Here is an 18,318-nt window from a genome sequence, read left to right as displayed (position 1 = left end):
TAGTAATACAACTGGCTTTCATTAGAGACCCATAAACTTAATACTATTTTAATCCAATCGCATAGATTTTTAATTCTCAGCTGATATTTGTTTTTTTGAGAAAATCTTGTGTGGACCAGGACCAAGAATTTTGGTTTGGTCACACACACAAGAATTGTCCTTCTCTCTCTTCTCTTCTCTCTTCTCCATTTTCTCTCTCTTCTCTCTTCTCTCTCTTCTCTCTTCTCTCTTTGTGTGTGACCAAACCAAAATTTTTGGTGCTGGTCCACACAAGTGTTTCTCTGTTTTTTGTCCCACGCTATATACTCCTTCCATTTCAAAATGAGTGTCGTTTTAAGTATTTACACACATATTAAGAAATACAATGATTTCATAAAGTCGAAGCTAAAATTGAGATGAAACCGAAAGGGTGCGATTTCCTATATAACACACGATCAACCTGACATGACCTGTTAATGTATAAGGGGGAAAGGGTGCAATCTGGTCAGACAAGGTTTGGGATATGTATGGCAAAAGTGTGAGAGTGTGGGCCCCATCTCATGATTGGGTCAAAGAACATATGTCCAACTTGGAAGCCCTTTGATGATTTGGTGGGGAGCAATGAGATGCCCACTTGTCCAGTTGTCTCCCTTCCATGTTTACATTTGGTGGGGAGTACAATTTTTTACACTTTCACTACGATTTAAGTCGGTAATCAAAATTGAGTTTTGTTATTTAAACAGCTATTTGAATGACATCTTTTATGACAATTAAAAATTTATAAAAAAAATTAAGTATCGGCACAAAAACTAAAACAATTGAGAGAGAAAGTAAAAGCATAATGTGAGTGTAAACGAGAAATTTGTCATAAAAATTGTCAAAAAATAATTGTACAGTATCATTTCTCATCAAAATTAGACCAGATATCATTTCTCATCAAAATTAGACCAGATATCAAATTGATGTAGACATAGATTCGAGGTTTAAAGGCCGAACCTACGTTCAACCATGATCACACCACCAACAATAACTAAATATTTTAATTTTAGTTTTGTAATATAATAACAAAGTAATATTAAAAAAAAGGAAAATGACAATGAGTGTCTTTAGGACATTGGTTAAAATATAAAAATGAGCAAGTTTGTATGTAATTATTGCTAAACCAAAAATAAAATTTTGTATTTTAAAACAAGGTTTCATCTAATGAATTTCTTAACCAATGTTCTTATGGGAGCAAAACTCTAAAAAAAAACATGATATTCATAATTTCACACTAATAAAAATTAAACTCTACAAATATAAACACCCTTTTTGTTAAAACTGAAACTCAAGCTCCATTAATGGAATTAAGCAAACTTGTGAGAAGAAGAAACTTTACAATTCTATTGAGTGAAATCACAAATAGGATTTTACATTGTCTTATTACAACTATTTATGGTCTATACTATTTGGATAGGATGTATAGAAATTAGAAACTTGTCGTCATTTCTTGCAACAAATTGTGACCTTGTTCAAGAAGATGGATAGGGATTAAGACAAATAACTAAGATAAATAGAACGAGTTGCATGAAATTATGGTGTGGTGTGCTCTTATCTGATCAACAATGGGATTATGCTCTTTAAGCTAGATTTCTTAAAGGCAATAAGTCAATTATTGATTACATTTCTTCCTATGTGGCCTAGTTTAAAAAGATCTCTTGATCTAATTCAAATCTGAGCTCTTGGAAAATTTGAGATGGTAGTTTTATATATTTTTTCCATGACAAATGAAATGATAACGTGATTGTTGATGAATTGGATTTTCCTGAATCAATGGAAGGTAACTTGTTTGTCAAGGTATCTGATTTCATTCAAAATAGTGCTTGGTCTTTCGGCTATTATTGAATGCCCTTGGACCTTACTTCGATGCCTAATCTTCTTTCCATCATGAATCAAAATTAGAACTCCCGACATATAGATTTAATTCTGTTAGCAATTACTAAGATTATTTGGTAAATTTGGTATTGCAGGAATAAGCTTCAACTTGATAACGTTCAAACTGAACTTGATATTGTGTTGAATAAAATCAAGCGAGTTGTGTTCTTATCCATGAACTTTTCTCAAGGACATGTGCACTCTTTTACTTAGGAATTCCAAATTATAAAAAATTTGGTGCTACTTGTCATGCTCAAACTACTCCTAAAATCACTCAAGTTAATTGGCTTCCTCCTTTTAATTATTGGCTTAAAGATGAATGCTTACACCTAGAGGATCCCCTGATCTCTCCACTTGTGTTGGGATTTATAGATATTTTGAAGGCTCGCTTGTGGTAGTTTTTTCTAGTAATCTTGGTGTCTTTAAATCTTTTTATGTTGAATTGGTGGCTTCCATTTTATTTATTGAATTCTCATGATAAGGGTTGGTTTAAACTTTGACTAGAATGTGTTTTGGGAGCCTCAAATCAGATGGTCTAACTTGAATATAGTGAAAAACAAAAGAAGGGGGTTTGAATTGTGTTGTAACTTTTTAAAAATTACTTTTGATTTTAGACACATAAGTTTAATAAAATTGAGAAACCCCTTTCATTTTAAAATAAGAGTTGTATTAAAAGTGATGACATGGGATGTGAAAAGTAAAGAGGACAAATTACACTCGTCTTCCCTGAGTTTTCTTTAAATGACACAAACAACCCCTCTATTTTTATAACAAACACTAACCTCCCTTAAATTCTCGTTAAATAGATAAATACTTCCCTTCTCTTTTAACTCTGTTATCTTTTAGTTAAAATACAAACATGAAATCGAAGTTCTCACCACCGACTATCAAGCGATTTCCCTAGTTCAAAGATAACTTCCTTCAACGGAACCATTGAATTACTTGCCCACTTACTCAACTCTCCAACATCTAATATTGTAACAAACCATTCCCCCTCTCTATCATGGCAAGCAGCTTTAAATTTTCCTGAGTCTGAAATAAAGCTTCACCCTGCATCTGAAGCACACAAGCCAATTTAAATAGAAATATTCTAAAACACATCAAAAACAAATTTTGCAGATGAACAAGATTAACTAGAAGCCAATTCAATTTAAATTTTGATTTTATGTTTTACATATCCCTAGGAATAAAAAGGGTTTGAAGGGACCTTAAATTTGATTTTCTTTTTCTTTTGAAAGTTGATGTTGATTACCATAGATATATATTAGATTTGAGAAATGATATCTGTGAAGGTGAGAAAAACACAAGAAGGGGGGTTGAATTGTGTTTTTGAAAAATTCTTCGTTTCTCCTAAAACTGAACACGCTGATCAGAAGCTAAGTGAAACAGCTTCTGAAGTGATAATCAGAATCTACACGCAGTGGAATAAAACAGAGAGAGAAGAAGAACGACACAAAGCAATTATACTGGTTCCTTCCACAATCCGGAAGTAGTCCAGTCCCCCTTGCACTTCCAAGGAGATTTCACTAAGAGTAATATCTGATTACAATTGCTCAAGCACACCTGCAAGAGACTTCCTTTGCTCAAGCACACTTTGCAAGAGTCTTCCTATGCTCAAGAACACAATCAAGAGACTTCCTTGCTCAAGCACAACTGCAAGAGACTTCTAACTAAACAAAATTACACAGAAAATTGTTTAAGGTTGAACACTTGATATACAATCAGAGGTGCTCACAATACAAATCAGATACAGACTCAATAACTTAAGAATTTCTAAGATGAAACTTTGAGACACAGAAATTCTAAGTGAATGCAGAACAATTTCAGCAGAGGTTTGACACTTGTAATAATGTTGTGAGTCTTTTGTTCAGTATTGCCAAAACTCTAAGTCTCCACTCCTTTATATAGAGGTGTGAAAGAGACGTTATGAAATTGCCAGCACATCAAAGAGTCGTTGTTGAAGCTTGATCTTTCACCAGTGATCTTTTGCCTGATTTGGTTTTTGTCCTATGAAGAACCAATTTGAAATCCATTCCTTATCCAAAGGAACATCTATGCAGGCGAAGCCGTATTTTGGAGCTATTTTCTTGTCTTGTAGCGTGGACACAAAACAGAGTAGTGGAGAAGGTGGTTGTACAGTTCGTACAATAGTACAATGTCAACGCTTTTGTCCAAATTGCAAGCACATGCCTTCAAACACCTTTGAAATGACCGTTGCAAAATTCCACTAATCTTTTGTTGTGTTTTCGAATCCAATAGACAGCTTTTTGCAGTGATGATTCTTCAATCCTTGAATCTTTGCAAATTCATTTTATCTTCAGCTTCTGGTGAAATGACTTCTGATGAGGCAGCTTCTGATAATGCAGCTTCTGATGATGTGGCTTCTGGACCTCTTGTCTTCAGGAGCACTATTCTTCATAAGCACTTTACTAACTTCAGGAGCGGCTTTGCTTCAGGAGCGCTTTTTCTCTTCAGGAGAGAGTTGCCTTCAGGAGCACTAAGCTTTAATTTTGTTGATTCCTTTTGCTCTTTATTTGCTTATTCAGAACCAATAAATGATGTAACTTTTTAGTTATGGTCCTGTACACTTGAACAAATATTAGCTAGTCCAATTTACAATTTTTAATACCTTGTTATCATTAAAACTCTTTAAGGTTCATTGTTAAACACATTTTGTTCCAACAATCTGTACAACCATTTTGGTACAACTTTTGTACAACTTTCTCTCTCATACTCACATTATGTTTTTATTCTCTCTCTATATTATTTTTGACCAATGAGAAGAGAGAACAACAAAGTTGTCTCAAAGGTTATACCAAAATGGTTGTCAAAATATCACTACTCATTACATTTCTGATAATACTAATTGGTGTAAATAGAAAAAAAAACAAATTGACGAGGAACACACATCGGATTAATGTTGGATTAATCATAATTGAAAAACAATTTAATTATGTAACCATCGCTAAAGAATTTGGATTAATGTCGTCGTCCCCCCCCCTCCCCCCCCCCCCCCCCCCCAAAAAAAAAAAAAAGAGACTATTTTGAGAGGTTCTGTCTCTGAACTTAACAGATGGTTAACAAAGTTAAACTGAGGGGAGGTTCCTGCATTTTTGAAACTAGAGGGGAGGTGTGTGACATTTAACAAAATCTTAGGGGAGGTTAATGTAATTTGCCCAATTATATATTAAGCTAAATTACATCAAAAGTTTTTAAAGTTATTTAATTGTAACATGTTGGTTCTTTAAGTTTTTATCATATCTTTTTTTAAAGAAGTTTTTATCGTATCATTTAGGTCCTTTAAGTTATTTAATTGTAACAAGTTAGTCTTTTTTAAGTTTTTTCATGCCACTTAAATTCTTTAAATTATTTAGTTATAACTTTTAAACGTCAAATAACTTACATTGAAATTCCCAAATTGTTACAACTTATATTTTAGGTTTATATATTATAGTTTAATTATATTTTAGTGGTTCATCCGTAGTTTTTTTTTTTCTGGCTCTAATGACAACAAATTACATATTGAAAAATTTTACTCTCTAGAGAGGATTACAAAATTTTACTCTCTAGAGAGGATTTCTAATTTCATAAAACCTATTGAACGAAAGACATCATCAATATATCACATATACTGATGTCGTATCAGAATCATATATCACATATATATGATATTGATCAATCAAATTTTAATTAATTGTTATTTAAAATAATATAATAAAAATATTAACACTTAATATTATTTTTTTTGAAAGAAACACTTAATATTATTATTATTACCGGATTTGCATATATATACGATTCATAATTAAAATAGTAATATCAAAATTGACTACCAATATAGCCTAAACGATAGGAATTCATTGTTATCAAAACCTGCTGGATTTAGTTGAATTCAAAACTCATGTGATCAAATAGTGACTCTCACTACTACTGTTCCGATTTGAATTTAAAAGCAAATCAATAATACTCCACAAAATCAGTATACGTGTTATTTAAAATAATATAATAAAAATATTAACACTTAATATTATTTTTTTTTGAAAGAAACATTTAATATTATTATTATTATTACCGGATTTGCATATATATACGATTCATAATTAAAATAGTAATATCAAAATTGACTACCAATATAACCTAAACGATAGGAATTCATTGTTATCAAAACCTGCTGGATTTAGTTGAATTCAAAACTCATGTGATCAAATAGTGACTCTCACTACTACTGTTCCGATTTGAATTTAAAAGCAAATCAATAATACTCCACAAAATCAGTATACGTACCATATTCTCAAAACAAAATTTGCAAAACTAGAACATGGTACAACGATACATCTCATGTAACATATCAAATATGAGTGAATCATGCATTTGGTGATTCACACCTATTTTTTGAACAAAACACATGTATCTTATGAAATTTCTACTACACTACATAGTATATACTATATATGAACATATCCACCACCACCGCTAATGAAGGTTTCCGTATTATTATTTTCTTTCTCTTTGTTTTCACTTTTTACTTTTGCAGGTTTGTTTTGGCTACTCAAATAAGAAAAAATGCATTTTTCTTCTTATTTTCACCATCAAACACTATTAATTTTTCGTGATAAATAGAATTTAGAGACAAAGGATGATGCCATGGTCTATCTTCACGGTAGAAAGATCTAAGTTTTTTTTTTTTTACATGAAATATTTTAAGGCTAAAAAAACATTTACCTTAGTTTTTTTTTTTTTGTACATGGAAGAATTTTAGACTCAACAGACATTTATTTATCTCTTCCAAAGACGATAGCAGAGCTCTTGAATCTGAAATAAAACCTTTTCTTTTTACCTTTGTAGTACTATCTTTTTTTGTTTCACTAAATATAGATTTTGGGGGTTAATAGTAGTCTTGTTGAGGAAATTTTACCATGTACCCCTACTCTTATACCTTTACCCCTACAAATCAAATAAAATTCCAATTTTATCCCTTGTATCATTTCAGTTCACCCCCACAGAACATTTTCGATACATAAAATTTCGAGGAAAACTTGAAGCATGGACCAAAATAATTTTGAAGAGATTTTCAAAAGTGGCTAAATTGCAAATTTCACTGCTCACCCTTTATGTAAAACACGACCACCGTCACCTTTGCCTCTTCCACCACTTCTCCTTCTTCCTTTATTTTTCATCCGGATCTAGATATGAAAAATCAATTTCAAACAAAAAATAATGGAATGTTGGAGAACACTTTTTTTCTTATTCTCCGCTCAACCTCTGTATTCGATGACAATTATCAGTACAAATCATTCAAATGATTTTATTTTTATTAATTCTTATGATGATGATGATTGTATCGTTTCAATTCTTAAGGTAATACATATGGTGTCAATGGAAACGAACAAAAAAAACGTATTGGTTGTCTCTTTGTTTAGTTATTACAACAACAAACTAATTTTGGATAAATACAACAACAAAAAATTTAATGGGTCCATTACTTTGCTTTTCATTTTGAGGGCTTAAGTTTGAATTGGCTTCACATTCTGCAATTTTTTAAAATTCGGAAATCTTTAGTATTCCCATAAAAAAAGTTTAGCTACCGGATGACTTTTATGAACCAAAATTATTTTGTGGAGGTGAAGTCAATTAATAAAAAGGGTAAAATTGGAATATTCTATGGTTTGTTGGGGGTAAAGGTATAAATGTTGGGGTACATGGTAAAACTTCCTCCTGTTGATTTGGCAAGTGGAAACCTATTTTTTTAAATCTTGTAGTTTTATTATCTTGATTTGGCAAGTTATTTATTTTTTATCATGTATGTCTTTCCGCTCTTTCTATTGCGTTAATGCTTGAAAATTATAAACGATGTTTTTTTTATGAAATTTAAATTTTGATTAAAACTAAAAATATGAATGTTTGTTTATAACAAACCAAACTAATCATGATTATGTTTTTCAATGACACCAACAATACAACAAAAAAATATAATCTAAATTCTTTTTTTTTTAATAACACCAACAACAATCTTCATATTCATCTAGTTTGTCAATTTTTAAATGACAAAGGAAAAAAAAATTGGACATATATATTCATAGCGTGTTTGTTACACTTTTATTTTAATATTTGAATTTACTCTTATCTATTTGTTATATGTCTTATTTATATTGAAAGTTAAGGGTAATAGTGTAAAACTCATTTTCACTTATCTCAAAGCTCTTGAGCTACCCAACCCCCACAATTTGATTCCTTAATAAACATACTTCATATTTAGGGTGGAGTTTAACATGGGAAAGGTCAATCCTTTCCCACCATGGGAAAGCTTGTTTTAACCATTAGATTACTGATTTTATCATGGTCTCACCACACTATATTTTTTCTCTTTCTCTTTCACCATTCTCTTCAACCTCCATCAGACTACCTACTATGAACCCACCACCACCAATGACTGCAACCTCCATGAGTATTGATATCTTCAGATTATCTTCAAAAATTATTTTTTTTTCCTTTTCACTTTCCCTTTATCTTCAACCTCCAAATCTGCAATTTTACACTCCCTTTAAATGAAGAACAACAACAACCTGAATTTTCAACATCAAGAACCTCGAGTCCTATAATCATCATCAACATCTCAAATGGCATAATAACCAATAAATCATGAAAATAAAAATCAAGAGTGTCCTTGTTCTTACTTGTTCAACATCCTGACAAACAAATTCATGACAATCAAAATGGGTTTTTTCAGCATGTTCTAAACATAAAGAAAATAACACATACCCAGAAAAAATAAAAAAGACAAGATTTTTAATATGAAAACAAAGGTAAATAAAGAAAAAGGATCAAGAAATACAGTTGCACTTGCTTCCTTGTGACAATGACGGCAAGTGTAAACCTCATTGCAACAAGGAGCATGAATCCTACATCTTCTTCTGCAATGCTTGCATCTATCAACCAAAAATCAAATACCCACAAAACTAAAATTCATAAAATCGATGAAATTTAAATCAAAATAAAAAAAATATAGGAAAAAAAATGGAAGGAGAAATACCCATATCCCATCATTGGTGGTGGTGGGTTCATAGTAGGTAGTCTGATGGAGGTTGAAGAGAATGGTGAAAGAGAAAGAGAAAAAATATAGTGTGGTGAGACCATGATAAGATCAGTAATCTAATGGTTAAAACAAGTTTTCCTATGGTGGGAAAGGATTGACCTTTCCCATGTTAAACTCCACCCATATTTAGTCATTAAACTCATATTTTCATTCTTTTTGTCGGTTGTTTCAAATTGCCACATGTTCAAGAACCAACTGCAGGAGTATGCACAAAAAGCAAGACTCGCCGCACCTGTGTATACAACTATTAGTGAAGGGCCTTTTTATTTGGATAAGCCAGGAGAGAGGTTAGACATCAAGAGGAAGCACTGACATGCCAACTAGGTTGGCACCCCGGTGAACCCCTATCCTATGCCGCCAAACTCAAAATATTATTAAAAAAAGGGGGAAAATATGTACTAGAGGGGGGACTAGGCCAAGACCCTCGAAATAAGAAAAAAAATGAATAAAAAAAAACGAAAACAGAAAAAGAAAAAAAAAATAGCAGACTAAGGGAATCTGTAATTAGGCAGACCAACTCTGTCCCTAAAAAAATCTGCACTCAAAGCTGAGGGTAAAGTAATTAACCAAACTGTGCCGTGAGCCGCATGTCCCATGGCAGCCAGCTTGTCAGCACAACAATTGCCTTCTAAGTTGCCGCAATATAACAAGTAATTGACTGCTTATAAATCACCTCCGAAGCTCGAATATTCCAGTAGAAAAAATTCATTGGGGAGTTGGAGAGGGTCCCCTAAAACGGGTGATATACTAGTGAAGGGCCTCACCATAAACTTTCTTTCAGGTCAACAGTGCTTGTGAATGATGTTCTATATGATTCTTTGACTGGATTTTCTAAGAAGGAAGCATAGCAGTCAGCTGCAAATGTTGCTTTGATGGAGTTGGCCAAAACTAGTGAAGTTATTCCGTCCATCACTCAACTTGTTGTAAGTAATTATCTTTACTTGTTGGTAGTAATTGAATGTTGAGTGTAGTATTTTCAATTTATATTTCTTCTACTCATTGAGATATTTGACATTTGTATTTTTGTGGTAGAAGCTCCTTAATATTCTACTTTCGTAGTTGTTATCTTCCCACCATCTTTATGTTCATTAGCTAGCTATCTTCTCACCATCTTTATGTTGATTAGTTAATGGTTATTTTTCTAGTTTTATTAGTATGCATAATGTAACAGCCTAACAAGATTGGTGAACATTACTTTGTCCATGTGATTTGTATTTACTTATTTTTTCTTGACTTAAATGTACTTTTTGTCCTCATATTTTAATATAACTGAAATTCTATTACCTTCACATGACACGTCAGTGTCACATCATTGATGAGAGTAACAAATCACAAAACATAACGAGGACTAAAAAATACCCAAAAAATGTATGCTAGAGGGACTCAAATGATGATTTTTAAAATGGGTTACTAAAATTTCAGTTAAGTTAAGATTGTACCTTATCTTCTTTTTGTCTCTGGACCCGTCAACTAATCACATAATTTCTTCTATTCATAGAGATTACTCTTAAATTTCCATTTGATACAAAATTATGTTTACTTCTGATCATAACTGATATAAGCATGAGATCAAAAGTTATCCAAAAGATTCATAGTTAACTACATCTTATGACTTATCCCAACAAATAAGAACTTAGCTACTCATACTCATGGTAGATTTACACGAAGAGATGAACATGACATCGAAGATGATTCCTCACTCTTGAGTATGCTCTTCATATTGTTGTGCTTCGTGCTCCTTCTTCTCTTTGTAGTTCTCCACCTAGAAGATATATGTGCTACAAAACACGTCGGTTTACATTATACCAAATTCTTTTACGTTCCTTTTGTGACTATTCGTTGTTTCTTTCGTGACTATTTTCTTTTTGTTTTTTTCTTTGTAATACAAGGACAATGGTAAGTATAGTTTCTGTCATAAAAAAAAAGTATAGTTTCTATTCACATAATACGTAATTATCCTACACATACCCAGCTATTATGAAAAACTGTAGCTGGTTAACATCATTTTGTAATAAAAATTAAATAAAAAAATTGAGTTGGCTTCTTGATCTTTGGTAGCATATATATATATTAAGTATGTGTCATTGACCATGAAGCTGGTGATTAGGTTGGTTACTACATTGATCATATTCTGTTGAATCATTTTTGGGAGGTTCAACTTGTGAGGCAGTGATTGGCATGTTCATTTGTCCATGTAGCATCATATCTTGGATGTTGTGATGATGATGATGATCAGTTCCCACAATGTCATGTTGAATATGTTGCTGATGTTGAGGATATAATGTGTATCCTTGAGGCCACGCTTGAATGTTTCCATCGTTTGGATTTGCCACGTGGCACTCTCCTATACCTCGTGGATCAACAACATTTGAACTCGTCCCTTGTGAAAATGAACCATATACAGTAGAGGACAAATCCCTATACATAGATCAAATATTATTTTTGAGAGAATAAAGATCAAGTAGTAAATGAGGGTATACAATGAATCATAAAAATTATACTTTTTAAAATGAGTTTCTTTTTTAATAATTGAATCGAAATGACATAAAAAAAATTATATATGAATCATTAGGGAGTAATCAAAAATCAATAAATTGAAACCTGAGAGGATCCATAGGAGATGATGTATCAAAAATTTGGGGTTGGTTCTGACCACCATCTTGCAGCCAACTAACATTCTCGAAAGAGGTCGGCATCCCCTGTCATGAATTTTGTGATTTTAATTTAATCATGTATACTAAGTTTTATATATAATTTTCCACTATACCAATACTACAAAAAAAAAAAAAAAAGAAACTATGATATGATATATATGTAGTTTTATGTAGTGAATTTACATTATAAAAAAAAATCAATTCCAAACATTTAATTACATAACATTATTATATGTGAAATGCTAATAAGTACCTTAAAAACACGTATTTAGAAGTTTAAAGTAAAAATTTTATCATGAAAATTCTGAATTCAAAACATTGAAACAACAAAAAGTAACTTTTTCTATATAAAATTTATCATTATTTCTATTTTTAAATCTTTAACAAGTGTCTTTAGAATACTTGTTAGCATAATCATTATTATATTATGTATGGATAAAATTGATAGCTCATATTACTTTATAAATGCTATTAATTCGGACTCAAATCTCACACCAATAAAACTATGATGTGTGGAGGAAAGAAAAGTAGTAACTAATGTCAAGGTAACCAGAAGCAACAACAACAACAATAACAAACCTAGATTTAATCTAGGAATAAAGTGAAAAGCACAAAACCACAAACAAAAGATAAAGAGAGAAGAGAAACAAACACACCAAGAAATGTTTATCCAGTTCGGTCCAACTTGACCAACTTTAAGGGAGAGATTGATCTCTTCAATCCACTATCAATGAATTATTACAAAGAGATACAAAAGGTACAAGAAATTAGCTTAGAAGGTCACAAAGAACATACCATAATTTCTACATTTTTCCTAATCTCACCAATGAACAAGACACTCAATGATTTTCACTCACCCAAGGTGTTTAAAAATGTTTCCCAACCCAAGAGAACCCCTCAAGAAACCCTAATCAAAGATCCTCAACCCTAAAGCTACCTCCTTTAATTTCTCAAATTTCTCTCTCTTGAAGCCCCTCTCAAAACATGAAGAACGAAACCTTTTATAGTGCTCAAAACTCGTGAAATCGTGCCCCGAAATTCTAATTCGTAATATACTATTCGAACCTTATATGTCAAAATCGGGTCCCAATTTTTTACAAACTGAAAGTCTGAAACACCAAAACTGGGCCAAGAATCGGACCCCAATTTTACCAAATCGGACCGCGATTTTGGCTGCAATCCAAATCTCAATTTTGAGTGACAAACAACAATAAATTATTTCATTTAATTACCTGAATAGCTGATGGATCATACGAAGATAGATTGTTGTTCAACAACTGTTCCTGCAACCATGAATAAACATGCATGTTTTTAATAATAAATCCCATATATAAATAAACTATCAAAATTGTACCCCAAAAAATAAAAAAATGAAGAAAAATATAGATTATGAATACGATAATTATCAAACCTTTCTCTCCATGACACGTGCCAAGGTTTCTACTACGTTTTTTTCACCGGTTTCAAGCTCTGCTATAGATGTCATCTTTAATGGGTCGGGTTCATATTTCCTGTGTTTATCCACCCCAAACATTAGAACAATTTTTGAAAAAAATAATTAAAATATTTTGGACAATTATTGCAAAAACTAATCATCAACTATGTTAGTTGTTATGTAACCTTATTTGCTCCTCTACCATTTGAAGTTGTTGTTGTAATCTACTAACTTCTTGTTGGAGATCCTAGTTAAGAAGAGAATTTAAGGATCATGAGAAAAGTCTAATATAAATAATAAAATATGTTACATAATATAATTTTGAAGGGAAAAATCATACATTCTAAAAAAATATGCAGAATGCTACTGTGACATGTTCTTACCTCAACCTCAGAGTTCATGTCTCCCGAACTTGATTGAAGCAGTAGATGAAACAATATAGGAAAGGAAAAACACACAAAAGTTTAGCACTATTAATTTGATCATCCTAAATTCTAATATAAAGTAATCTAAATAGAGTTCAAAGATTTCACATATTTACGAACTTGGACATATGAAGGGCTATGTCATTTTCATTCCTCAACTGCTGAAGTACCCTGAGCAAATACTGCAAAATGCAATATAAACTAAAATATAAAGTATTCATATTTGTATAAAGTACAAGTGTGATTTCTAATTTAAACATTTTTTCATCGTAAAGTTATTTTACTTAAACATTTTTTACATGTAAAGTTATTTTAAACATACATCCAATAATGTGTATAATAACTTTATACTGACGGTGTATAAAAATTAAATTCAAAAATTAATTATGTGACAAAGATTAATTAAAGGCAATGATCTAAACTTCTCCTATCAGTAAATGTTAGAGAAATTACCTCCTTGCTCTGAATACCCCTGCAAATAAATAAATAAATAAATAAATGAGAAACAAATTAGTAACAAAAGAGCAAAGGTTAAGCAAGTTTTTTTGACAAGTAAAAATAATAATTAAGTTCTATAATAATTAATTTATTGATAAAACAATTAAGAAATGAAGAAGGAACAGAAGAATGGGTGAGAGAAGGCCGAGAGAAGAGGATTTCTGAGAGTATACCTTCGGTAGGGTAGCTCAGGAAAACTTATAGCACTGCAAGAAATAAATTACTTACATAAATAATGAAATCAAAAAGCCTAATGTGTTTAGAAGTTTTCAACGTAGAATATAACTCATGCAAAATGAATTGTTTGTTGAGAACATACTTATCTCTTTCTTGGTCAGGAATATTAATGTAACGAGTTAAAACATCCTCTATCCTGCTTACAACAAAAATATAACAACATCACTATGGGCATTATATTGGATGTATGTGTAAATAAATAAAGTTATTATACACTATGGACATTAATATTGTTGTTGCTGCTTTTGCAGTAAATTGTGAAGGCCAGCAATGATTTCAAGTCAAATTAATTCACTTTTATAATTGGTCAAGATCCTAATCTATAGGTTTTATTCAACAACAACAACAACAAAAAAATAGATCCTAATCCATAGAAGAAAAGAAAAGAATAACAAAAAATACAGCTATCTCACAAAAAAGAATGAACTAACTACCCAACGAGCCACAAACCATTGTATCTAAAACATAAATGATGATTCAATTATAATCTTAACTTTGAACATGTAGAACAATCTTAATTTTCACAAAATCTATCAAAAACAATCAGGCCTTGAGGAGAGAAGAGGCATAATAAATTGATTATTAATAAATTAAACCAATACATATATAGTTTGTAAAAGAAAGAAGAAGAAAAATATGAAGAGGGTTCAATGCATACCTTCTTTTACCTGAAAAATGATTAAGACGATTTGATGGAGAAAACATTATAAGAGCAATATCAATATCACAAAGGATTGATAACTCATAAGCTTTCTTAATGAGACCATTTCTACGTTTTGAATATGTAACTTGTCGATTCACTGTGTTCTCTATTCTTTTTATCTCAAGTTTAACACGACCCATCTTGACGATTTATCCTCAATCAACACTAACCTGTTTGTGTTCATGCAGAAAAAAGATCAAATGAATAATCCGTAGGAGAAAATCTAATCAAGATAGCCTCTTTTCATTTTAACAAGAAAAAAGAATTATAAATGGCGACACGCATGAAGAACCTTAGAAGAAGGAACCGCTGGACAGGAGAGAAAGGGAAGGTAATGGTTGTAAATGGGTGATAAGAGAAAAGGGAGGGATGTGGAGAGATTTATGAGTTTGTAAGGGAAAGGGTCGTAGTTGCTTTGGCTCATTTCTTGTTGATGAATTGAACACAATTGAGCCAAACATGCCATTGTTTGTAATATTTTTTTTTGGGTTCAATGAATTGCAAAGGGTATACTCGTCCATATATATAAATGATCTATGATGAAGTTTTTGGTGCTCACAACTATTTGAACATAATATTTAGTCACATTCATATTTAAAAAAATGTAGCAAGAGAAAAAATTAAATAATATACTTTTTAAAATAATTAATTAAGTGACATGTATTTTCAAAAAAGAAAGGGTTTTGGTGTGTGCGCACTTGTGCGTCTAAATATTGTGTCCAAATTATTGCGACCATATCAGTATTTTTCATGATCCATAACATACGTTTTTTTTTGTAATGACAATTGTTAGTAATTAGTTGTTAGATGAATATTTAATTATTAGTCCGAGTTTAAACCTAGACATTTAACTCCTTAACTCAAAATGCAAGTGTTATATCAATAGTTCACAAATATGAACAACACATCATTTAACACTTAACAACAATAATCATCAATCATCACCAATGTTTAATCAACAATTTAATTCAAGTGACAAACCATAAAAGACAATCTCAAAAAAAATAAAATTGAGAGAAAATACTTATAGTTTTTCATTAATAACCAAATCAATAATACATGTCGGAATATCATCAAATATACGGAAGCTATAAAAGAATGTGGTTGCATTGGCTAGTTCATGAACGACCGCATTTGTTTGCCTCATAATAAACTCAACATGGATATGAATTCGGTGATATCACATCTACATTTATCAAAATAAGGGTTAATAGGTCTTTACCCCCCTGTAATATAGGTCATTTCCGGTTTTCCCCCTGTAAATTTTTTTTTTTGACCTATATGTCTTGAAAATATAATTCAAACACTTGTTGAAGTTATAACCGTACAATTTTCAATGCAAAAGTTGCTACTTTTAGATGCTTAAACAATGCCCTTAGGGCACTTGTTAACGTTTTCCTTTAAATTAAAAAAACATTCTCGCATCAGTTTGAGTTGGGATCCTTTCTCGTTTTCAAAAGAAATGATTATGTCAACTATAATTTTAAGGGTCATGTTAACTTGTGCCCTAAGGGCACATGTTAAGGAACCTAAAAAGAGCAACTTTGTATTGGAAAACATAATACTTTAACTTTTAAGAAGTTGAATGCACGACTTTTAATACGTATATTTCTATAATGAGTTCCTTAACATGTGCCCTTGAGGGCACAAGTTAGCATTTGCCTAATTTTAAAGTAAATCAAAAAGATTTGGAACTTATTTAATATCACACAAATTGAGACAATCTTAACCCGTTTGAGTTATCATTCCCTTGCCAAAAATGTTGAATTGTTTTTTTCCCTCAATATGATAGGACTCTTTCTTATCCCCACCCCTCCCTCCTAATCATCACAATCAACGCAGCATCTATGACATGGGCTTGGGCCATTATGAAATGAAAACTTTGTTCCTGCAATTGACCCTATAAAAAGAAGCTGTCTTCCTCCAAAATCAGATATATATCTTCTTGTTAAAAAGTAGCACAGCCGCCAAGGTTGTTAGGGTTTCATTTCATCCTTCCCTGTTTTTCACATTTCAAGCTTGCATAATTTATGCTGTAAAATAATAAACATTTCATTTAACTTTTTCATTTGTTAGTGACTCAGATAGGGCTGAAGCATATAGGGGAGAGCAGTAATAAATTGTGGCTCTGAAATACCCATAGGTTTTCTATGGGGTGCCCTGCTTTTCAATCCCTAAACATAAAAAATGGTATCATAGTACGGAATTTGTGCTTTCTACACAAATCCGCCTCCAAACGCCATCACATCACAACCATATATTTTATCACTATCTTCTCTTAATCTGTTTAACTTATTTTCATTTGATTTTTTTACATCAATTTACATAACCATAGCTTCAATCCTAGTATAGTCAAATCTTGAAATTGTAGTTTGAATAGTGAGATCTGGTTTTTGATCTCGTCTCACAGCAGTTTCAAGGACCTATGATATAGATCCTGAAATAATGGATTTAACTTCAAGATCCTGAAAGAGTTGTGAGATGAGATTGAGAACCACCATTAACATACTTCAAGAGTGTTGAACTATCCAACTTCAAACTTGATGATCACGACCTGATGCCACTGGCGATGAAGTTGCATGATGATAACAGAACGATACGAGAGGAGTAGCTTTGCTGCCGTTTTTTTAATCTTTATAATACTTGTTATTATCATTGTTATTTATAGTATATATAAAGTGTATAAATTATTTTCAAATAGTAGTTTGGTTCGATGAAGCACCAATGCTTGTTGGATTAGGCATGTCTCCACGTGTTCGACACCAATACATATAATTATATTGAATTATGTGATCTTCTTAAATTATTTGCCGTATTGGTGTATATGTGTTGATGTCTGTGTTTCATACTCCCTCCGTTTCAAAATACATATAATTATATTGAATTATGTGATCTTCTTAAATTATTGGCTGTATTGGTGTATAAGTGTTGATGTCTGTGTTTCATACTCCCTCCGTTTTAAAATGAGTGTCGTTTTAGATGTTTACACACATATTTAGAAATGCAATGATTAAGAGAAAGAGAATGGTTATTTTACCAAATTATCCTTATTAACTATTGGTTAGTTTTAAAAGTAATATTTTGGATGTAGTGTGCAGAGTATTAATTGGAGGGTACAATTGAAAAGAAAAATTTATTAAAGCGACATTCATTTTGAAACAATTTTTTTTGGCTAAAGCGACAATCATTTTGAAACGGAGGGAGTACTATTTAACCATCTTTCAATGATATTAGTCATTAAGTCAACTGGTTAGAAATATAGGTTTAGGCTCTGTTTGGTAACACCAAAAAAGAGCTTTTAGCTTTTAGCTCATAGCTTATAAGCTCGTCTGACAAAAAATAGCTCTGTTTGGTAACGCTTTTTACAACGAGCTTATAGC

The 18,318-nt window shown here is 31.6% G+C and overlaps 1 protein-coding gene across 1 annotated transcript; it reads right to left on the bottom strand.

The window, feature by feature from the left end:
- Positions 1–10,880: 10,880 nt before the first annotated feature.
- LOC146932031 (agamous-like MADS-box protein AGL104) lies at positions 10,881–15,180 on the bottom strand. The gene is made up of 11 exons (XM_085703615.1): positions 14,894–15,180; positions 14,318–14,371; positions 14,172–14,204; positions 13,954–13,972; positions 13,621–13,682; positions 13,459–13,486; positions 13,261–13,322; positions 13,052–13,151; positions 12,873–12,923; positions 11,588–11,685; positions 10,881–11,404 (listed from the first exon to the last, which is right to left on the bottom strand). The coding sequence occupies exons 1-11, from the start codon at positions 15,076–15,078 to the stop codon at positions 11,068–11,070; spliced, it is 1,029 nt and encodes a 342-aa protein (XP_085559741.1). The 5' UTR covers positions 15,079–15,180; the 3' UTR covers positions 10,881–11,067.
- Between the last annotated feature and the right edge of the window lie 3,138 nt (positions 15,181–18,318).

Source organism: Medicago sativa, chromosome 4 (genome assembly GCF_051527215.1).
Source record: "Medicago sativa cultivar Bolivia chromosome 4, Bolivia_mono, whole genome shotgun sequence".
Taxonomy (NCBI): domain Eukaryota; kingdom Viridiplantae; phylum Streptophyta; class Magnoliopsida; order Fabales; family Fabaceae; genus Medicago; species Medicago sativa.
Note: the sequence above shows the minus strand (reverse complement) of the source record. Positions and strands in the feature narration are given on the sequence as shown.